General features: G+C 52.2%; 2 protein-coding genes across 2 annotated transcripts; both read left to right on the top strand.

Annotated features, from left to right (window-relative positions):
• Positions 1-915: 915 nt before the first annotated feature.
• On the top strand, positions 916-5,778 carry LOC116798980 (butyrophilin subfamily 1 member A1-like). Its single transcript, XM_032711692.1, has 4 exons — positions 916-1,415; positions 3,702-3,915; positions 4,370-4,402; positions 4,816-5,778. The coding sequence occupies exons 1-4, from the start codon at positions 963-965 to the stop codon at positions 5,328-5,330; spliced, it is 1,215 nt and encodes a 404-aa protein (XP_032567583.1). The 5' UTR covers positions 916-962; the 3' UTR covers positions 5,331-5,778.
• On the top strand, positions 5,477-16,997 carry LOC116798979 (butyrophilin subfamily 1 member A1-like). Its single transcript, XM_032711691.1, has 8 exons — positions 5,477-5,521; positions 7,902-8,100; positions 11,721-12,068; positions 12,782-12,886; positions 13,457-13,477; positions 15,292-15,312; positions 15,768-15,800; positions 16,214-16,997. The coding sequence occupies exons 1-8, from the start codon at positions 5,477-5,479 to the stop codon at positions 16,735-16,737; spliced, it is 1,296 nt and encodes a 431-aa protein (XP_032567582.1). The 3' UTR covers positions 16,738-16,997.
• The last annotated feature ends 1,613 nt before the right edge of the window (positions 16,998-18,610 follow it).

Here is an 18,610-nt window from a genome sequence, read left to right as displayed (position 1 = left end):
TTGGGAATCTGCAGACGGAAATCGCCCCCTGCCGTCCGCCAGCACCGGACGCAGTTTCCACTTCCCGTTAGCAAAGTGGAACCAAGTCAGGGGCAAAAAGGGGGGTGGGTGGGAGAGCAGAGCAGAGTCAGGTCGTGTCTTGGCTGGGCCTTGGACTCTTTGGCTTCCCTTGCTCCAAAGCCTTCTCCCACTCTCAGGGAGGTGCAGGCAATGAGTCCTGACTCGCTCAGGGTTTGTCCTTCTCCCCCTGCCCCTGTGTGTCTCTTTCTTAAGGCTGGATCAGAAAAGCCAGGGCTCCATAGGAAAACAACTGCCCCTTTCTGCTGCAATTGGAGGAGATGGTGCAGCTTGTCCTTTGCTTTCCCATGGGAAATTCCCACCACTTTTGATCCCAGTCAGGTCCTTTGCCTATAAAGCACTAACCAAAATCAGTCTGATGAGGGAAAATTGATTTCAACCTTGGGCATCCAAGTTTCTTCCCTCGATATTCCCGAAAGGGCTGAAATCAGCAATGAACCCCTTTCAAAGTGAATTCATCCTGATTGCTTGGTTGGTTGCTTGGCTGGTTGGTTGGTTTGTTTTAAATTGCCTTGTTTGTCTTCCCTTTTGCCCTTTGCCTGTCCTTCCCCATCTCCAGGTTGTGCTCCAGGGAGGAGGATGCTCTGCGGTTCCCCCATCCACTGCTCTCTGTTGGCTTTTGTCATTTCCACTTTAGTTTTCCAAATTCCTCAGGGGCACTCAGGTAAGAATCCCCCTGTTCTTGCTGGATGCTGTGCCATGGCTTCCAGGTGGAATATCTTGGTGGCTGCCAGTGCAGCAGCTGGCTGGGAACAGCAGAGCAGAGAGCAGGGTCAGGTCCTTTCCTTTGCTGTTTGGTGTCCAGGCGGTGGTGCAGGGCAGGGTCCCTGTGCCAGCTGCCCTCAGCCCCTCGTCTGCCCCGGCACAGGGACGCTGCCAGCGCCATGGCCCGGCCCGGCAGCACCCCAACCACGCGCAGCAGCCGCTGCTGTGTCCCAGCTCAGCTGCCTCAGCAAACTCACACTTCTCTCTTCTTCCTACGGGGGTCTCTCCCAGCTCCACTCACCGTCACTGCACCCCCCGGCCCCATCACCGTGGCCAAGGGCGAGGACGTGGTGCTGCCCTGCAGCTTCTCCCCGGGGCAGAATGCACAGGACACGGAGGTGACCTGGTTTCGGGAGCAGTTCTTGCCCTTTGTGCATCGCTACGAGTTGGGCCAGGACCAGTACGGGGAGCAGATGGTTCAGTACCAAGGGCGCACTGAGCTGGGGAAGGACGGCCTTGCCAAGGGCAGCGCGGACTTGAGGATCTTCCGTGTCCAACCATCTGACACAGGGAGTTACACCTGCTTTGTTCAACGAGGCTCAGATTACGATGAGGCTCTGGTGGAGCTCAAGGTGACAGGTCTGTAGTTTGTGTCCCCGGTACCTCTAATTTACTTGCTCACAGCCAGTGCTCTTGTTCCCTGTCCTTCTGCCCAGAAACAGTCTCAGGTGGTTGCTTTGGAAACAGTCCCATTAAGTTCTATTGTTGAAAATACCAAGAATGTTTCCTAGAGGTAAAACTGCCCACCGAGCAGCCATGAGGAGCTCGTAAGATGCTTCCTCCTTCAGAAATGTTCTTGATATTGCTCCACCACAGCAGCACTTGTTTTTGAACTCTTGTTCTTGTTCTTTGGGAATGAACAAGTCCTGGAAACTTTATCTCCCTGGGGATGCGTTACCTTTCTCCTGGTGCTGCTGCTCTGCACTGGAGTGTTGCTGTTGATGCACATGTCACCCTATTTGTGATCCCATGTTGCCTAAGGAAATCTGATATTTGGGTTTTTTCCCAAAACAAAAGAAAGCATGATTTAACCAGAAGGAATTTGATTAGAAATCCATCTTCCCTTTAAAGATCCTCCACAGTGCAGAGAATTTTCATCAGCCTCAAACAAGTGTGAAATTGCCAAAAATGTTTTGGGTTTTTTTAATGTAATTTTTTGTCCATTTGTGGAGCAGAGTCGGGAGCTGTTTTTCACCCTCAGCGTCAGTCAGATGGAATGACCTTGTATGAAACAGAAATTGTTTCATTTCTATTGCTACTCACAAAGTAACCTCCCCTTTGGGGATTTAATTTTTCAGATCCCTTTTTACGAAGTATCTATCCTTGGATGATTGCCCTGGTCCTGGTCCTGCTTGCTGTGGTCGCTCTACTTAGTTTCGCAGTTTATCTGTATAAAATTAAAGGTACCATCCTGGGTTTGGGGGCTGGGGAAGGGGCTGGGCAGCCATCCTACTCAGCCACCTCTAGTCCTGAGGGATGAGGGGGTTGAGAAACACCAGGATGGAACCAGAGTCTTGTCCTGGTGTCTCAGGCACGTGTTTGGTGCCAGTGAACTTAAAAACCCACTGCCTTAACTTCTGTCAGAGAAGAAAAGAAAGCTTTGTTCTCCCAGAAGAAGGCAAGGAAGGAAGTTGGCATTAAAGCAGCATCAGCTGCTCCTCTGCCCCAGCACAGAAATGGAGCAAGAATTGGCCCTGACCTGCAAAGAATCCCTGGCAGTTTGGGGGGCCTGGCAGGGCCTTCTTTCCTTTGGAAGATCCCTCTGATGGGAGATGATGCAGAGGAATAAAGGGAACTGAAATCCTCTCTTTCTTCCTGGCAGGAGATGGGGCCGCTGGGTCGTGCGGGCGCTGCAGCACGTCCAGGCCCCGTGGCCCTTCTGCCCTGGGGGGGCTGTAACTCCTGCTGGGGGTCCATCAGTGCTCGTTGGAGGGGATGAGTTTCTAAATTATTTGCATTTCTTACTTTTCTTCACAGGAAAGGAGCAGAAAGAAATAGGTAAGCTTTACTTTCCAGTGTCCAGAAATGGGAGAACTCTTCCAATGGAAGAATTGATGGGTCACATTTCTGGAGGACATGAGGAAGGGAAATGCTTTGGCTAGTGGCTACAGACCAGGTGAAATTAATTGATTAAATGCTGTTGTAATTTTCAGGAAAATCATTGCAGAACCAAAGCAAGAGTGAATAGATGTTGTAGCAACAGTGAACTTGGCTTTTCAAAGTGCTCTCGAGGTTCTACCCAAGCCTGGAGGAAGCTTTGGGGGAGCACATTTCATTGTGCAGGGCCCTCAGCTGTTCTGAGCACTGCAGAGCACAGGCACAGGGCCCTTAGGGAGCACTGCAGGGGACATTTCACCCCACGCTCCTCCCTTGCTGCTGCAAACCTGCCCCTTCAGCGGTGCCCTGGAGCTGGAGCCCGTGCTCAGGTCTCCAGCAGCACGGTGCTGATCTCTGCCCACAGCGGGCTCAGGGAGGGTGGGGGAGACCCCCAAAGTCTTGGGAAGACAGGTCCTGAGGAGCTCCTGGGCTGCAGCTTTTCTCTTGGGAGCAATTTCAGCCTCCTCCTTACTCCACCTAGTCTATCCTGGAAAAGGATTTTTTACAGCTTGTGAGGGGTGTTGGGTTCATTTGGGCTTTCTTCTCCCAAAGTGTGAAGTGAACCAAAAAGTGGTTCACTCCGTGGGTCACTTGGTGATGGGTGGAAGGAGAGAGTGAATTTGGGAATCCAAAATTCAAGGTGACTGAAGATGGTGTGTGGGGATGGGAGCGGGTGGGGGCAGCAGTAGAAGTGGCAGGGTGGGAGTGCCCTGGTGCCCTTGGCGATGAGGGACCTGCCAGAGATCATTTCCTGCCCCCAGGTTGAGCAGGACAAGCTGCCCCATGGGTGGGGGAGCAGAGCTGCAGGCTGGGGGTGGGACAGGGCTTTGCACTGCTCAGCCTTGGCACAAACCCGCCCTCCAGCCCGTGCAGGGGGTCCCAGGAGAGGGCAGACAGGGGATGTCCAAATCAATGGCCCACAACCCATTTGTGCTGCTTTATCTTCCTTTTCAGAGGAACAAGCCCAGGAACTCGGTGAGTATCATTCTCTTCTGTTTGTGGGAGTCTTCTCAGTTGGGCATTTTTTCTCCCCTGTGTTTTTCATGTGTGCCCTTGTTTTGGGCACAGAACAAATACAGAACTTGTTTCAGAAACATTCTTTTCCATTGGTCTCTGTGTGGTTTTAGGCTCTTCCCTGTAATTGTTCTGTACTAAGAAGAAAATTCTTTCAGTTCTCAAAGTCCAATCTGACCATAAATGCATGTCTGAGTCAGGACAGGCAGCGTGATTGGATTTGCAGGAAATGGGTGGAGCCCTTCCATGTAGTCAGACACTGAAGTTTTCAAGCAACTCGCTGTGAGGTGACTTTGACAAAGATAACAACAATTCAGAAAATGTGCACCTCCACTGGCATATCATTCCCCTGAGCTAACCCAGCCCCAGTGTGTTTGATTGCCTCTGACCTGTGGTTTTTGTGTTTTTTTTAAAGCATGGAGAAGACACGCAGTGCCTATAGAAGCAGGTAGCTAAGTCTGGTGTTTCCTGGTGCTGAATCATCTTGCCTGCTTTAATGGCCTTTCCTGGCAATTCCCCTCCTGCAAGTGATGCTGCTGGGACCAGGCATGCTTCTGCTGAGCCTCCCTTTCCTTTGGTGCATGTCCCACTTTCAGGCAAATCTGGAGAATCCTTGTCCTCGGTGAGCTGTGTGCAATTCTTCATCCTGGAGCTCTGCTGATGATCCTCTTCCCTCTCTGCTCCCTCTCTTCTCTCTGCTGCAGTTTCTCTTCCTTGCACTGATGTTGTCACCTTGTGCACCTTGCCATGCCCCACTCTGCCAGCTCTCCCTCACCCCCTGCTTCTTCCTTAGGCAGCCCCAGCAAAGATGTGTCCTGGGCCGAGCTCTGCCCTGATGTGTTGATTCCATCTCTCCTGCAGCGAAAGTGGTTCTGGATCCAGACACAGCCCACTGTGAGCTTGTCCTGTCTGACAATGGCAAAAGTGTGACACGAGGGGACACACGACAGGACATCCCCGACACCCCCGAGAGATTTGACCTGTGGCGCTGCGTTCTGGGCCGTGAGGGCTTCACCTCGGGGAGACACTACTGGGAGGTGGAGGTGGAGAATGCAGGAAGATGGGCTGTGGGGATTTTTAGAGAAGATGGAAACAGGAAAGGTGATATTAAGATTAAACCAGAGAAAGGCATCTGGGGAGTGGGGAAGTGGGCAGTATTGAAAGCTTTCACCTCCCCTAGTCCCACTCAATTTCCTGAAATTAAGGCTCCCAGGCGGATCCGGGTCTCTCTGGATTATGAAATGGGACAGGTGGCATTTTTCAGTGTTGATGAGGGGATTCCCATCTTCACGTTTCCACCTGCATCATTTGGGGGGGGAAAAGTCTACCCTTGGTTCTGGCTGGGTCCTAGGATATGTCTGAAAATGTGGCCCTGATGAAGAGGAGGCAGTAAGAGAAGGGTCTCCAAGGGTGGAGATCTCGTTAGCTCTCTGCACCTCTCTTCCATGCTGCATCTCTCCAAGATCTTTCTCTGAGGCCAGACATGCTGTTCTGGTCCCAGTGCAGATCAGTGGGAGAGGCCATGGCCAAGACCTTGTGTGATGAGATCACCCCACATCATTTCCAGGTGTGGGGAAAAGGGACTTTCTCTCCTGCTTCTGAGGGTGTTCCTTACACATGGAGGGTGGAACCATTGTTTCCTTGTCTCAGGCTCAGGGAGCATTTGGCATGTAAATCACTCTCTCTTTGTACACTTTTCTTATTCCTATTGTTGCTGTTACTGTTGGTTTTATGATCTCATTGCAGTTTCCAGTGAATTGTTCTTCTCTCCACCCATGATCTTTGCCTTTTGTGCTTTCAACCAGAGGTGTGGGCAGGGGGAGTGAGCAGCATCTGCTTTGGGAGAGTCTGGGTGGAAGCACTTGATTGGGGAGCACCATTCCTAAAACACCACACATGCTTTCACACCAGATCCTCCATTCCATGGAGATCCAGCAGGCCTGGACCTTCCCAAGGGAAGGCTTCCCCCCAACAGAACTGGTAAGGAGGGAGACTTCAGTGCAGGTGGTGGCTTTGTTGCCTAAACTCAGCTCTTGAAAGAAACCTCCAAGACCAAATTCCTGAGTTTTAGAAGCCAGGCATTCTTTTATGAGGGTGCACTGAAGTGACTCCAGCACGCTGGGTGCCCTGGGAATCAGTTCCCAAAGTGCACCCAGAGGGATCCTCACCACAGCTGGTATGTCAGCATGACCTGATTCTTCATTTTTGTTCCCCACATTCCTGTTCCATACTCATGACATTTCTCAACACTTCTTAGCATGCATACATGTCCTTTTAAGGTCTCTGAGGGGTTTCATTGGGGATCTCTGGTGGTCATCTGTATCTGGAGCCCCCAAAGTTCTGAGTGACTGCCTTATGACCTTCTTTAAGACAATACCCCTGGTTCTACATCAACCCAGCGTCACCTGCTGGGCAGATTCAATTGAGATTACAAAGCCCTGAGGGTGCAAGTGAACAATATCGGTGTCCAAGGTATCTTTTCCTCCATCTGCCCATTAGAGGAAAGGGGACAGCCAGAAATAGATGCAGAAAGCAAATCAACTTCTGGCTTTGTGGCTGGTGCTATCAGGAGGGTTTGGACTTTTATGACAACAGGACACTCTTTGATGACTGTAGTTGTTAGGCAGGCATGGGATCCACGTGCCTAGAAGAGGCCAGGGAACCTTTGGCAGCAGGATGGCCAACTTGGAGAGCTGGGCTTTAAATGGAAGGACTCAGGGGCTCAGGATCCAAAAGGGCCTTGCTTCCCCCTTCCCATTGAGCTGGGAATAATGCAGGACAGCCAGAGCAGTGACAAATGTTCCCTCCTGGCCTCCCAAGATGAGAACAGAAGGCCAAGCAGCTCAGGGGTGTGTATGGCTGTGGGGCACCCTCTTGCCGCCCTCCTGGGAAACCTGCCTGCTCCATTCCCCCTGAACTGCCTGCAGACCAACACACAGAGCTTGGGGAATGAGCCTGGGGAAGGATCAGAGATCTGTGTGCAGTCACAGGGCCACGGTCTCCTTGCAATTACAGAGACGTGCTGGGATAGCTCAAAGGACTGGAATGCTGTCCTGGATGGCTACGGACATTTTAGGAATGACAAATCAGCAAGGCCAGATGGTGGAGCTGCTCTTTATGTGAGAGAGCAACTGGGATGGATCAAACTCTGCCCAGGGCTGGATGAAGGCCAGAGTGTATGTGTGAAGCATGAAGGGACTGGCTAACATGGCCAGCAGGACTTGGGCAGTGACCTTCCCCCTGTGCTCAGCACTGGTGAGGCCTCACCTCAAATTCTGGGTTCAGTTTCGGGCCTCTCACAACAAGAAGGACATGGAGGGGCTGGAGCGTGTCCAGAGAAGGGAATGGAGCTGGGGAAGGGTCTGGAGCACCAGGAGCAGCTGAGGGAGCTGGGGGGGCTCAGCCTGGAGAAAAGGAGGCTCGGGGGGACCTTCTTGCTTTCTGTGACTCTGTGACAGAAGGTGCAGCCAGGTGGGGGTCGGGCTCTGCTTCCAGGCAACAAGAGACAGGACGAGAGGAAACGGCCTCAAATTGCAGCAGGAGAGGTTTAGGTTGGATATTAGGGAAAACTTCTTCCTAGAAAGCTTTGTGCAGCTGTGGTTGTTTTAAAGCCCAGTGGGAAAATTAAGCCCTCTCAAGCCACCCCTTTTGATAGTGGAGGGCCAGCTCGGTTGGTGGAGGCTCAGGTGTGAACTAACCAGGTGGCCTTCTCTAAATGTAGATCCCAGTGTTTGAAGGCCTCACCACCCATTGCTTTCCATGTGGTTTTTATCAGTCCATTGTACCATTGCACTTTCCCAGAGGCTGGTGCACGACAGGGAATATGATCCACCCACTCCATCCTGAGCTCTCTGCCCAGGTGTCTGTGAGGCTATTTTTGAAAGGAGCCCCATTGTCCCATTCAATTCTGGCTGGGGTCCACATCACCCCAGGACTTGCTTTTCCAGGCCCAGGATGATGTTCCAGCGGAGGCGCGGCCCGGCCGGCCCCGGGCGCTGGGGCCTGGCCCCAGGCACGGAAAGGAGCGAGAGAATGGGAGCTTCACCTGTGCGGACAGTGCCATGGTGGGAGATGAGAGGGGAGCCCCGGAACACGCAGAAGAGAAGGACAACTCTAAACCCGGGCAGATGGAGCTCGTTCAGCCCTGTAAGACCATCCATCTAAGAGGTCACTCTAAACAAACCTACGTCTTGAGGACCTCACTGCCACCATCCCAGCTCGCTCGGCCGCAGCAGATGAACCTTAAGATTAAAGGGTGGGCTCAGCTCAGCACACACTGTGTCTCACCTAAAAAATCCACTGCGCAGGCTTGAAGGCCTTACCTGCATTTGTAAAGCCCTGTATCACCAGCGTGCTGGTAACAAATGTGGGTTGAGACCTTTCACAAATCGTTGTTCGCGAAGACTGGCCATGATGATGATGATGGTGTTCTAGGCAGGGCCATGAGGCACAGGATGTGTCTCCAGCCATCCAGGGACTGTTTCCACCATTGTCAGCACACAGCACTTACCTTGGTGGGTTTGGGGAGTCTGATGTGATGTGATGTGATGGGATCACTCTGCCAGGCCTCCCCAGATTTTTATTTCAAGTATCATCCTCCAAACCACAGAGCCTTTACCTGCTTGGCCCTGCTTGATTGCAGCACATGATTCACAGTCCTGGATAACTGGGAGATGGTTAATTCCCCTTGGTCATGAGCCCATCTGTATGTTGCATCTCTTCCCTCATGACCTGAGGTGTTATGGGCCCAAAAAGCCAGAAATAGTTCCCCCTTATGTTGCCAGTCCAGATCCACCTCAGACACTTCAATCTCGGCAGCTTGATCCGCCTGTCTGTTGTTGTGATGTTCTTCAGTAGCCTGACTTTTGGTACCAGCCTCAGTGCTGCCCCAGTCCTGTCCCTGCCCCAGGAGCTTGCACACATCCTGGCCAAGGAGACCCCCGTTCCCTGGGGGAGGATGCACCTCAGTGGGTGGGGGCACATCTGCAGTGCAGACACCTGGACCTGAGCCTGGCAGTCCCTGGGGCTGCAGGAGCAGAACAGGCAGCTCTGGGCACAAACCAGTGCAGATCAGGATAGATGTTACCCCAAGACCCAGAACCCGAGGCCCCAAAATCCTGTTTCTTTCTCCATGCAAAGGAAGGGGCCAAGGATGTCACCTCAGGTGTCTTTGGGGCTGGTGGTGGCTCAACAGATCAGTAGGAGAAGCTCAGCTGGGGGTGTGGCAGCCACTGAATCCCAGTCCATGACAAGCTCAGGCTGGGACAAGCTCCAGGTGCTTTCCCCCTACTTCATTCAAAGCAGAAGCAGGATGGGAGTGTTTTCCCCTCAAGAGGGGAAAGTTCACCCTCCTCTTCCCTCCTGAAACTCACCTCTTCCACTCATCTCCTCCACCTCATTCACCTTCTCTCTCCAGCCTGGATGCCAGCATATGTACAGAAAATCAACAGGAGGGGAGGAAGGACTCCCTGTTCAAAGTGACAATGGCAGGACTCTGAGACTGCCTAAAGATGACAAAGCAGAGAAGCAAGGATGGAAAGGTCACATTGTTCTGGCACTTTATAGACAATCAGCACTCACTGACTGCAGGAAGGGAGGTTTGGGATGATTTGGAAGGTCTTCAGTCTGCTCCCCACTCCCCTGATCTCCTGCTCAGCTCCTGGCTGGACTGAGCTTGCCCAGCACTTGCAGTTTGTTTGAGTGAGCAGAGCACAGTGCAGAGGGGCTGGATGGCCTGGAGAGCCCAGCTGGGACTGGGAGTGTGTCTGGGGGACCAGCCCATGGAGCTTCTCCCTCCCCTCCTCTGGGCAATGGCCCCCCTGGCCTGAAGCTTCCAGCCCACGTGTGACCTCATCTAACACTTGGATTTGGCTGCTCTTCCAGCTCCTGCAGTGCCCAGCCCTGTCTGCAGCACAGGCTCTGCCACAGGGCCCTTCCCTCCTGCCAGCTGCAGGGGGGTGATAAAGCCCCTGAGCACTGCAGGAGCTGCTGTCCTTTGCTGTACACATCTGTGTCACTGGAGCCATCCCTTGCTGCTTCCCTCTTTTCCTTGTCACCCCTTTTGGCCACGTCCCTGATCAGCTCCCTTTGCCCCAGCAGGTGCCCCCAGGCCTGACTGGGCTGGGAGGGGGCCGGAACCCACAGGGCTGAGCGCCCACGGGCACTGCCTTTGCCTCCCTCAGGGCAGCAGCTTTGCCTCAACCAACCCCCCTCCATGGCCTTGCCTCTTGGCTGCCAATTGCTTTTAAGCAATAGTGAAGCTGCTGCTGCTGGGCTTTGCTCCCACCCACTGCCTCTGGGGGTGAATCCCGGCTCCATCACCTCCCTCCTGCCCATATGGCCTCTGAGCTCATGCCAGGGATGTGCAAAGTGCTGCCACCTCTGTCCCCTCCTGAGCCCAGGGAGCAGCCCTGGAGAGCCCCTGCAGCAGGGGTGTGCCTGGGCATGCTGCCAGAAGGGCATGTCCAGAGCAAAAGCATTGTCAACCCCCCCCAAATTACTCAACAACTTTCACTTTTGAGGGAAGCAGCGCAGGAGGAAATGGGACAGGCTGGGACAGGGTGACGATTTGCTTCGGTTTCCGGACAGCTCAGCTGGGATCAGGGGACCCCTCCAAGGTGCCAGGTGACAGCCAAGCAGCTCCTGCTCGAGCCCAGGGTCCAGGAAAGAGCTCAGGGTCTCCAGGTACGTGGCATCTTTTGGGAATCTGCAGACGGAAATCGCCCCCTGCCGTCCGCCAGAACCGGACGCAGTTTCCACTTCCCGTTAGCAAAGTGGAACCAAGTCAGGGGCAAAAAGGGGGGTGGGTGGGAGAGCAGAGCAGAGCCAGGTCCTGTCTTGGCTGGGCCTTGGATGAGTGTTTGGACTCTTTGGCTTCCCTTGCTCCAAAGCCTTCTCCCACTCTCAGGGAGGTGCAGGCAATGAGTCCTGACTCGCTCAGGGTTTGTCCTTCTCCCCCTGCCCCGTGTGTCTCTTTCTTAAGGCTGGATCAGAAAAGCCAGGGCTCCATAGGAAAACAACTGCCCCTTTCTGCTGCAATTGGAGGAGATGGTGCAGCTTGTCCTTTGCTTTCCCATGGGAAATTCCCACCACTTTTGATCCCAGTCAGGTCCTTTGCCTATAAAGCACTGACCAAAGTCAGTCTGATGAGGGAAAATCGAGTTCAAACTTTGGCATCCAAGTTTCTTCCCTGGACATTCCAGAAAGGGCTGAAATCAGCAATGAACCCCTTTCAAAGTGAATTCATCCTGGTTGCTTGGTTGCTTGGTTGGTTTGATTGTTTTAAATTGCCTTGTTTGTCTTCCCTTTTGCCCTTTGCCTCTCCTTCCCCATCTCCAGGTTGTGCTCCAGGGATGCTCTGTGGTTCCCCCCACTGCTCTCTGCTGGCTTTTGTCATTTCCACTTTAGTTTTCCAAGTTCCTCAGGGGCACTCAGGTAAGAATCCCCCTGTTCTTGCTGGATGCTGTGCCATGGCTTCCAGGTGGAATATCTTGGTGGCTGCCAGTGCAGCAGCTGGCTGGGAACAGCAGAGCAGAGAGCAGGGTCAGGCCCTTTCCTTTGCTGTTTGGTGTCCAGGCGGTGGTGCAGGGCAGGGTCCCTGTGCCAGCTGCCCTCAGCCCCTCGTCTGCCCCGGCACAGGGACGCTGCCAGCGCCATGGCCCGGCCCGGCAGCACCCCAACCACGCGCAGCAGCCGCTGCTGTGTCCCAGCTCAGCTGCCTCAGCAAACTCTCACTTCTCTCTTCTTCCTACGGGGGGCTCTCCCAGCTCCACTCACCGTCACTGCACCCCCCGGCCCCATCACCGTGGCCAAGGGCGAGGACGTGGTGCTGCCCTGCAGCTTCTCCCCGGGGCAGAATGCACAGGACACGGAGGTTACCTGGTTTCGGGAGCAGTTCTTGCCCTTTGTGCATCGCTACAAGTGGGGCCAGGACCAGTACAGGGAGCAGATGGTTCAGTACCAAGGGCGCACTGAGCTGGGGAAGGACGGCCTTGCCAAGGGCAGCGCGGACTTGAGGATCTTCCGTGTCCAACTCTCTGACAGAGGGAGTTACACCTGCTTTGTTCAACGTGGCTCAGATTACGACGAGGCTGTGGTGGAGCTCCAGGTGACAGGTCTGTAGTTTGTGTCCCTGGTACCTCTAATTTACTTGCTCATAGCCAGGGCTCTTGTTCCCTGTCCTTCTGCCCAGAAACAGTCTCAGGTGGTTGCTTTGGAAACAGTCCCATTAAGTCCCATTGTTGAAAATACCAAGAATGTCTCATAGAGGTAAAACTGCCCACTGAGCAGCCATGAGGAGCTCGTAAGATGCTTCCACCTTCAAAAGTGTTCTTGATGTTGCTCCAGCACAGCAGCACTTGTTTTTGAACTCTTGTTCTTCTTGTTGTTTGGGAATGAACAAGTCCTGGAAACTTTATCTCCCTGGGGATGCGTTACCTTTCTCCTGGTGCTGCTGCTCTGCACTGGAGTGTTGCTGTTGATGCACATGTCACCCTATTTGTGATCCCATGTTGCCTAAGGAAATCTAATATTTGTTTTTTTTCCCAAAGGAGAAAAAAGCATGATTTAATCAGAAATCACTTGGTTAGAAATCCATCTTCCCTTTAAAAATCCTCCACAATGCAGACAAAATGTCACCAAACTCAGACAGGTGTGAAATTTCCAAAATAGATTTTTGTTTATTGACATTTTTTGTCCATTTGTGGAGTACAGTCTAGTTTTCACCCTCAGTGGGATTCAGATGGAATGACCTTTTATGAAATAGAAATAATCTCCTTTCAATTCCTACTTGCCCAGTAACCTTCCCTTTGGGGATTTTATTTTTCAGATCACTTCTTCCAAGATGACCATCCTTGGATTATTGCCCTGGGCGTGGTCCTGGCTGCTGTGGTCACTCTCCTTATTATCACTGTTTATCTACTTAAAATTAAAGGTACCACCCTGGGTTTGGGGGCTGGGGAAGGGGCTGGGCAGCCATCCTACTCAGCCACCTCTAGTCCTGAGGGATGAGGGGGTTGAGAAACACCAGGGTGGAACCAGTCTTGTCCTGGTGTCTCAGGCACGTGTTTGGGGCCAGGGAACTTAAAAACCCACTGCCTTAACTTCTGTTAAAAAAAAGAAAGCTTTGTTCTCCCAGAAGAAGGCAAGGAAGGAAGTTGGCATTAAAGCAGCATCAGCTGCTCCTCTGCCCCAGCACAGAAATGGAGCAAGAATTGGCCCTGACCTGCAAAGAATCCCTGGCAGTTTGGGGGGCCTGGCAGGGCCTCCTTTCCTTTGGAAGATCCCTCTGATGGGAGATGATGCAGAGGAATAAAGGGAACTGAAATCCTCTCTTTCTTCCTGGCAGGAGATGGGGCCGCTGCATCGTGCGGGCGCTGCAGCACGTCCAGGCCCCGTGGCCCTTCTGCCCTGGGGGGGGCTGTAACTCCTGCTGGGGGTCCATCAGTGCTCGTTGGAGGGGATGAGTTTCTAAATTATTTGCATTTCTTACTTTTCTTCACAGGAAAGCAGCAGAAAGAAATAGGTAAGCTTTACTTTCCATTGTCTAGAAACTGGAGAACTCTTCCAATGGAAGAATTCATGGGTCACATTTCTGGAGGACATGAGGAAGGGAAATGGTTTGGCCAGTGACTACATACCATGTGAAGTTAATTTATTAAATTCTGTTGTAATTTTCAGGAAAATCATTGCAGAACCAAAGCAAGTGGGAATAGATGTTGTAGCAACAATAACTTGGCTTTTTTGAAGTGCTCTCGAGGTTCTTCCCAAGCCTGGAGGAAGCTTTGGGGGAGCACATTTCATTGTGCAGGGGCCTCAGCTGTTGTGAGCACTGCAGAGCACAGGCACAGGGCCCTTAGGGAGCACTGCAGGGGACATTTCACCCCACGCTCCTCCCTTGTTGCTGCAAACCTGCCCCTTCAGCGCTGCCCTGGAGCTGGAGCCCGTGCTCAGGTCTCCAGCAGCACGGTGCTGATCTCTGCCCACAGTGGGCTCAGGGAGGGTGGGGGAGACCCCCAAAGTCTTGGGAAGACAGGTCCTGAGGAGCTCCTGGACTGCAGCTTTTCCCTTGGGAGCAATTTCAGCCTCCTCCCTACCCCAACAAGTGGATCAGGGAAATGGCACCAACTTTGGTGGTGATGCTCTGATCTGCTTTTGTTTTCCAGGGAGGCGAAAGGCAGCACTGCGTAAGTCTCACTGCCCTTCTCCTGGGTGAAATCCTCTGTGAAAACTTCCAGGCCTTTTCATTCATTCATTCTCTCAGTCTGTCCAAATGTTCTTTCTGGGCAGATATTTTTTTTCCTCCTCCCCTGACCCCATCATCAGGTGAAAATTCACCCTGAACAATCCTTGGGATTTCTCCCCTGAGTGGCTCTCGATGCCTTGTGACACTCCTTTTAATTTAAGTAGTGAAATAGTTCTGAACAGTTCTTGTTCTTTAGGGACAAATTACAGAAACCTGAGCTGTTGGGAAATTGCTCCTAAAAATGTAGATTCCTTGATTACTAAGAATACTTCAAAAACTAAGCTTGCTTGAAGAGGTCATGTATTTTTGTTTCCTTGTTTGTTTGTTGCTTTCAGAATTGCCAGTAAATAGTCCTTTGACTATTAAACAGAACCTCCTGCTAAAATGGTGCCACTGAGGGGGGAAAAAATGGTGGGGAAACTAAATACAGGTCAGCTCTCCCTGCAATCAGAGCAAAACCAGAGCATCTCCCCGTTCCATCTCATTCTTTCCTGACCTGTGTGGTCCTGCAGATGGGGGGTAGGGGCGTCCCAGGGAAGGGACTGTGCCACATAATAACTCGTGTGTGTTTGTGTTTGTTGTTCAGGGGAGCGGGATGCAGAAATCGGTGAGTGTCCTACTCTTCCTTACAAAGAACGATTTACAGAGTCTGTGTAGGATGGGAGGTTTGTTTGGGTTTTTTCAGTCTTAAAGTGTGAAGTGAACCAAAAAGTGGTTCACTTCATGGTTCACTTGGTGATGGGTGGACGGAGAGAGTGAATTTGGGAATCCAAAATGAAAGGTGACTGAAGATGGTGTCTGGGGATGGGACCGGGTGGGGCAGCAGTAGAAGTGGCAGGGTGGGAGTGCCCTGGTGCCCTTGGAGATGAGGGACCTGCCAGAGATCATTTCCTGCCCCCAGGTTGAGCAGGACAAGCTGCCCCATGGGCGGGGGAGCAGAGCTGCAGGCTGGGGGTGGGACAGGGCTTTGCACTGCTCAGCCTTGGCACAAACCCGCCCTCCAGCCCGTGCAGGGGGTCCCAGGAGAGGGCAGACAGGGGATGTCCAAATCAATGGCCCACAACCCATTTGTGCTGCTTTCTCTTCCTTTTCAGAGGAACAAGCCCAGGAACTCGGTGAGTATCATTCTCTTGTCTTTGTGGGAGTCTTCTCAGTTGGGCATTTTTTCTCCCCTGTGTTTTTCATGTGTGCCCTCATTTTGGGCACAGAACAAATACAGAACTTGTTTCAGAAACATTCTTTTCCATTGGTCTCTGTGTGGTTTTAGGCTCTTCCCTGTAATTGTTCTGTACTGAGAACAAAATTCTTTCAGTTCTCAAAGTCCAAACTGACCATAAATGCATGTCTGAGTCAGGACAGGCAGCGTGATTGGATTTGTAGGAAATGGGTGGAGCCCTTCCATGTAGCCAGACACTGAAGTTTTGAAGCAACTCGCTGTGAGATGAGTTTGACAAAGATAACATCAATTCAGAAAATGTGCACCTCCACTGGCATATCATTCCCCTGAGCTAACCCAGCCCCAGTGTGTTTGATTGCCTCTGACCTGTGGTTTTTGTGGTTTTTTTTAAAGCATGGAGAAGACAGGCAGTGCCTATAGAAGAAGGTAACTAAGTTTGGTGTTTCCTGGTGCTGAATCATCTTGCCTGCTTTAATGGCCCTTCCTGGCAGTTCCCCTCCTGCAAGTGATGCTGCTGGGACCAGGCTTGCTTCTGCTGTGCCTCCCTTTCATTTGGTGCATGTCCCACTTTCAGGCAAATCTGGAGAATCCTTGTCCTCGGTGAGCTGTGTGCAATTCTTCATCCTGGAGCTCTGCTGATGATCCTCTTCCCTCTCTGTTCCCTCTGTTCTCTCTGCTTCAGTGTCTCTTCCTTGCACTGATGTTGTCACCTTGTGCACCTTGCCATGCCCCACTCTGCCAGCTCTCCCTCACCCCCTGCTTCTTCCTTAGGCACCCCCAGCAAAGATGTGTCCTGGGCTGAGCTCTGCCCTGATGTGTTGATTCCATCTCTCCTGCAGCGAACGTGGTTCTGGATCCAGACACAGCCCACTGTGAGCTTGTCCTGTCTGACAATGGCAAAAGTGTGACACGAGGGGACACACGACAGGACATCCCCGACACCCCCGAGAGATTTAACCCGTGGCGCTGCGTTCTGGGCCGTGAGGGCTTCACCTCGGGGAGACACTACTGGGAGGTGGAGGTGGTGGAGGATGCAGGAGGATGGACTGTGGGAATATTTAGAGACGGTGCGGAAAGGCAGGGTGATATTGAGTTTAAACCAGAGAAAGGCATCTGGGCAGTGGGGAAACGGCCAGCACTATTCTTGAAGGCTTACACCTCCTCTAGTCCCACTGAATTTCCTGTAATAGAGGCTCCCAGGCGGATCCGGGTCTCTCTGGATTATGAAGAGGGACGGGTGTCATTTTTCAGTGTTGATGAGGGGATTCCCATCTTTGTATTTCCCCAGGCATCATTTGGGGGGAAAAAAGTCTACCCTTGGTTCTGGGTGGGTGCTGGGACACGTCTGAAAATATGTCCCTGATGAAGAGGAGGCAGTAAGAGAAGGGTCTCCAAGGGTGGAGATCTCGTTACCTCTCTGCACCTCTGTTCCATGCTGCGTCTCTCCAAGATCTTTCTCTGAGGCCAGACATGCTGTTCTGGTCCCAGTGCAGACCAGTGGGAGAGGCCATGGCCAAGACCTTGTGTTATGAGATCACCCCACATCATTTCCAGGTGTGGGGAAAAGGGATTTTCTCTCCTGCTTCTGAGGGTGTTCCTTACACGTGGAGAGTGGAACCATTGTTTCCTTGTCTCAGGCTCAGGGAGCATTTGGCATGTAAATCATCCTCTCTTTGTACACTTTTCTGATAAGTATTGTTGCTGTTACTGTTGGTTTTATGATCTCATTGCAGTTTCCAGTGAATTGTTCTTCTCTCCACCCATGATCTTTGCCTTTTGTGCTTTCAACCAGAGGTGGGGGCAGGGGGAGTGAGCAGCATCTGCTTTGGGAGAGTCTGGGTGGGAGCACTTGATTGGGGAGCACCATTCCTAAAACACCACACATGCTTTCACACCAGATCCTCCATTCCATGGAGATCCAGCAGGCCTGGACCTTCCCAAGGGAAGGCTTCCCCCCAACAGAACTGGTAAGGAGGGAGACTTCAGTGCAGGTGGTGGCTTTGTTGCCTAAACTCAGCTCTTGAAAGAAACCTCCAAGACCAAATTTGTGAGTTTTAGAAGCCAGGCATTCTTTTATTGTGGTGCACTGAAGTGACTCCAGCACGCTGGGTGCCCTGGGAATCAGTTCCCAAAGTGCACCCAGAGGGATCCTCACCACAGCTGATATGTCACAGCATGACCTGATTCTTCCTTTTTTGTTCCCCACATTCCTGTTCCATATTCATGACATTTCTCAACACTTCTTAGCATGCACACATGTCCTTTTAAGGTCTCTGAGGGGTTTAATTGGGGATCTCTGGTGGTCATCTGCGTCTGGAGCCCCCAAAGTTCCGAGTGACTGCCTTATGACCTTCTTTAAGACAATACCCCTGGTTCTACATCAACCCAGTGTCGCCTGCTCGGCTGCTTCAGCTCCTTTCTTCATTGATTCCTCACCTTACTTGGCTGGTTTCTTTCAATCAAAGCACAGGAATTTTCTATAGGACCTTCTGCTGCAAACACTATGAGTTCTTGTTCCATCTCTAAACCCCAAGATCCCGTTGCAACAAGTGCCCAGCCCCTCCTCCTGGAGAAAAGGTGTGCACAGGTTGATGATGTGTTCTGTCAGGAGCAGGGAAGAGTTCAAAGGCTGTGCAGTATTAGAGGAGCTGAGGTGGATGCAGGTGGGTGGGTTTAGAACCAGGTTTCTGGGACCGTCAGCACTGAGAACGAGGCGCCTCAGACCTGGTGGCCCACAAAAGCAGGACTCTGCTTCAGTCTCCACCCTTCAGCATCACAACCAAACCCGGACTCAACACTTTAACAGCTGTAGACAGCCCTGAGCAAGGTCTGTCTGCCAGGAGAAAGTGCAGCAGCAGAACACAGCAGATCCCCTAAAAGAAAGGATGAGTGCTCCTAGTGGGGGACTGCGTTAAGGGCCACTGAGGCACCCATCTGCCAGCCCTGCAGGGAGTCACCAGAGGTGTCCCCCTGTATTGGGACGAAGTTGGGATGTTATTTTTTGGTCTGTGTTTGGCCCTAGCCACCTGCAAAAGTTTATAGTTTTTTCCTGCCAAGTCCTCTGATAAGGCAGTGAACTTGGCCTTGGAGGGAGAGCTTCTGTGTAAAGTGTTTTAACTGGTCTATTGTGATTGGTCAGTGGCTCGTCAAGGGCAGTTGGAGGACAAAGCGATGAGGAGGTGATGAAGGCTCTCCCCCGGCCTCAACTGGGAAAGACCCCCTTCAACTCACTGCGC

Source organism: Chiroxiphia lanceolata, chromosome 27 (assembly GCF_009829145.1).
Source record: "Chiroxiphia lanceolata isolate bChiLan1 chromosome 27, bChiLan1.pri, whole genome shotgun sequence".
Lineage (NCBI taxonomy): Eukaryota > Metazoa > Chordata > Aves > Passeriformes > Pipridae > Chiroxiphia > Chiroxiphia lanceolata.
Note: the sequence above shows the minus strand (reverse complement) of the source record. Positions and strands in the feature narration are given on the sequence as shown.

Excerpts from the sequence above, each read along its gene's own strand:
- LOC116798980 (XM_032711692.1), top strand. The coding sequence starts at position 963 with ATGGCCCGGCCCGGCAGCACCCCAACCACGCGCAGCAGCCGCTGCTGT. Across the intron at positions 3,916-4,369 it reads GGAACAAGCCCAGGAACTCG|CATGGAGAAGACACGCAGTG; the intron begins GTGAGTATCATT and ends TTTTTTTTAAAG. Across the intron at positions 4,403-4,815 it reads CGCAGTGCCTATAGAAGCAG|CGAAAGTGGTTCTGGATCCA; the intron begins GTAGCTAAGTCT and ends TCTCTCCTGCAG.
- LOC116798979 (XM_032711691.1), top strand. The coding sequence starts at position 5,477 with ATGGCCAAGACCTTGTGTGATGAGATCACCCCACATCATTTCCAG. Across the intron at positions 8,101-11,720 it reads GATGGAGCTCGTTCAGCCCT|CTCCACTCACCGTCACTGCA; the intron begins GTAAGACCATCC and ends GGGCTCTCCCAG. Across the intron at positions 13,478-15,291 it reads AAAGCAGCAGAAAGAAATAG|AGGAACAAGCCCAGGAACTC; the intron begins GTAAGCTTTACT and ends CTTCCTTTTCAG.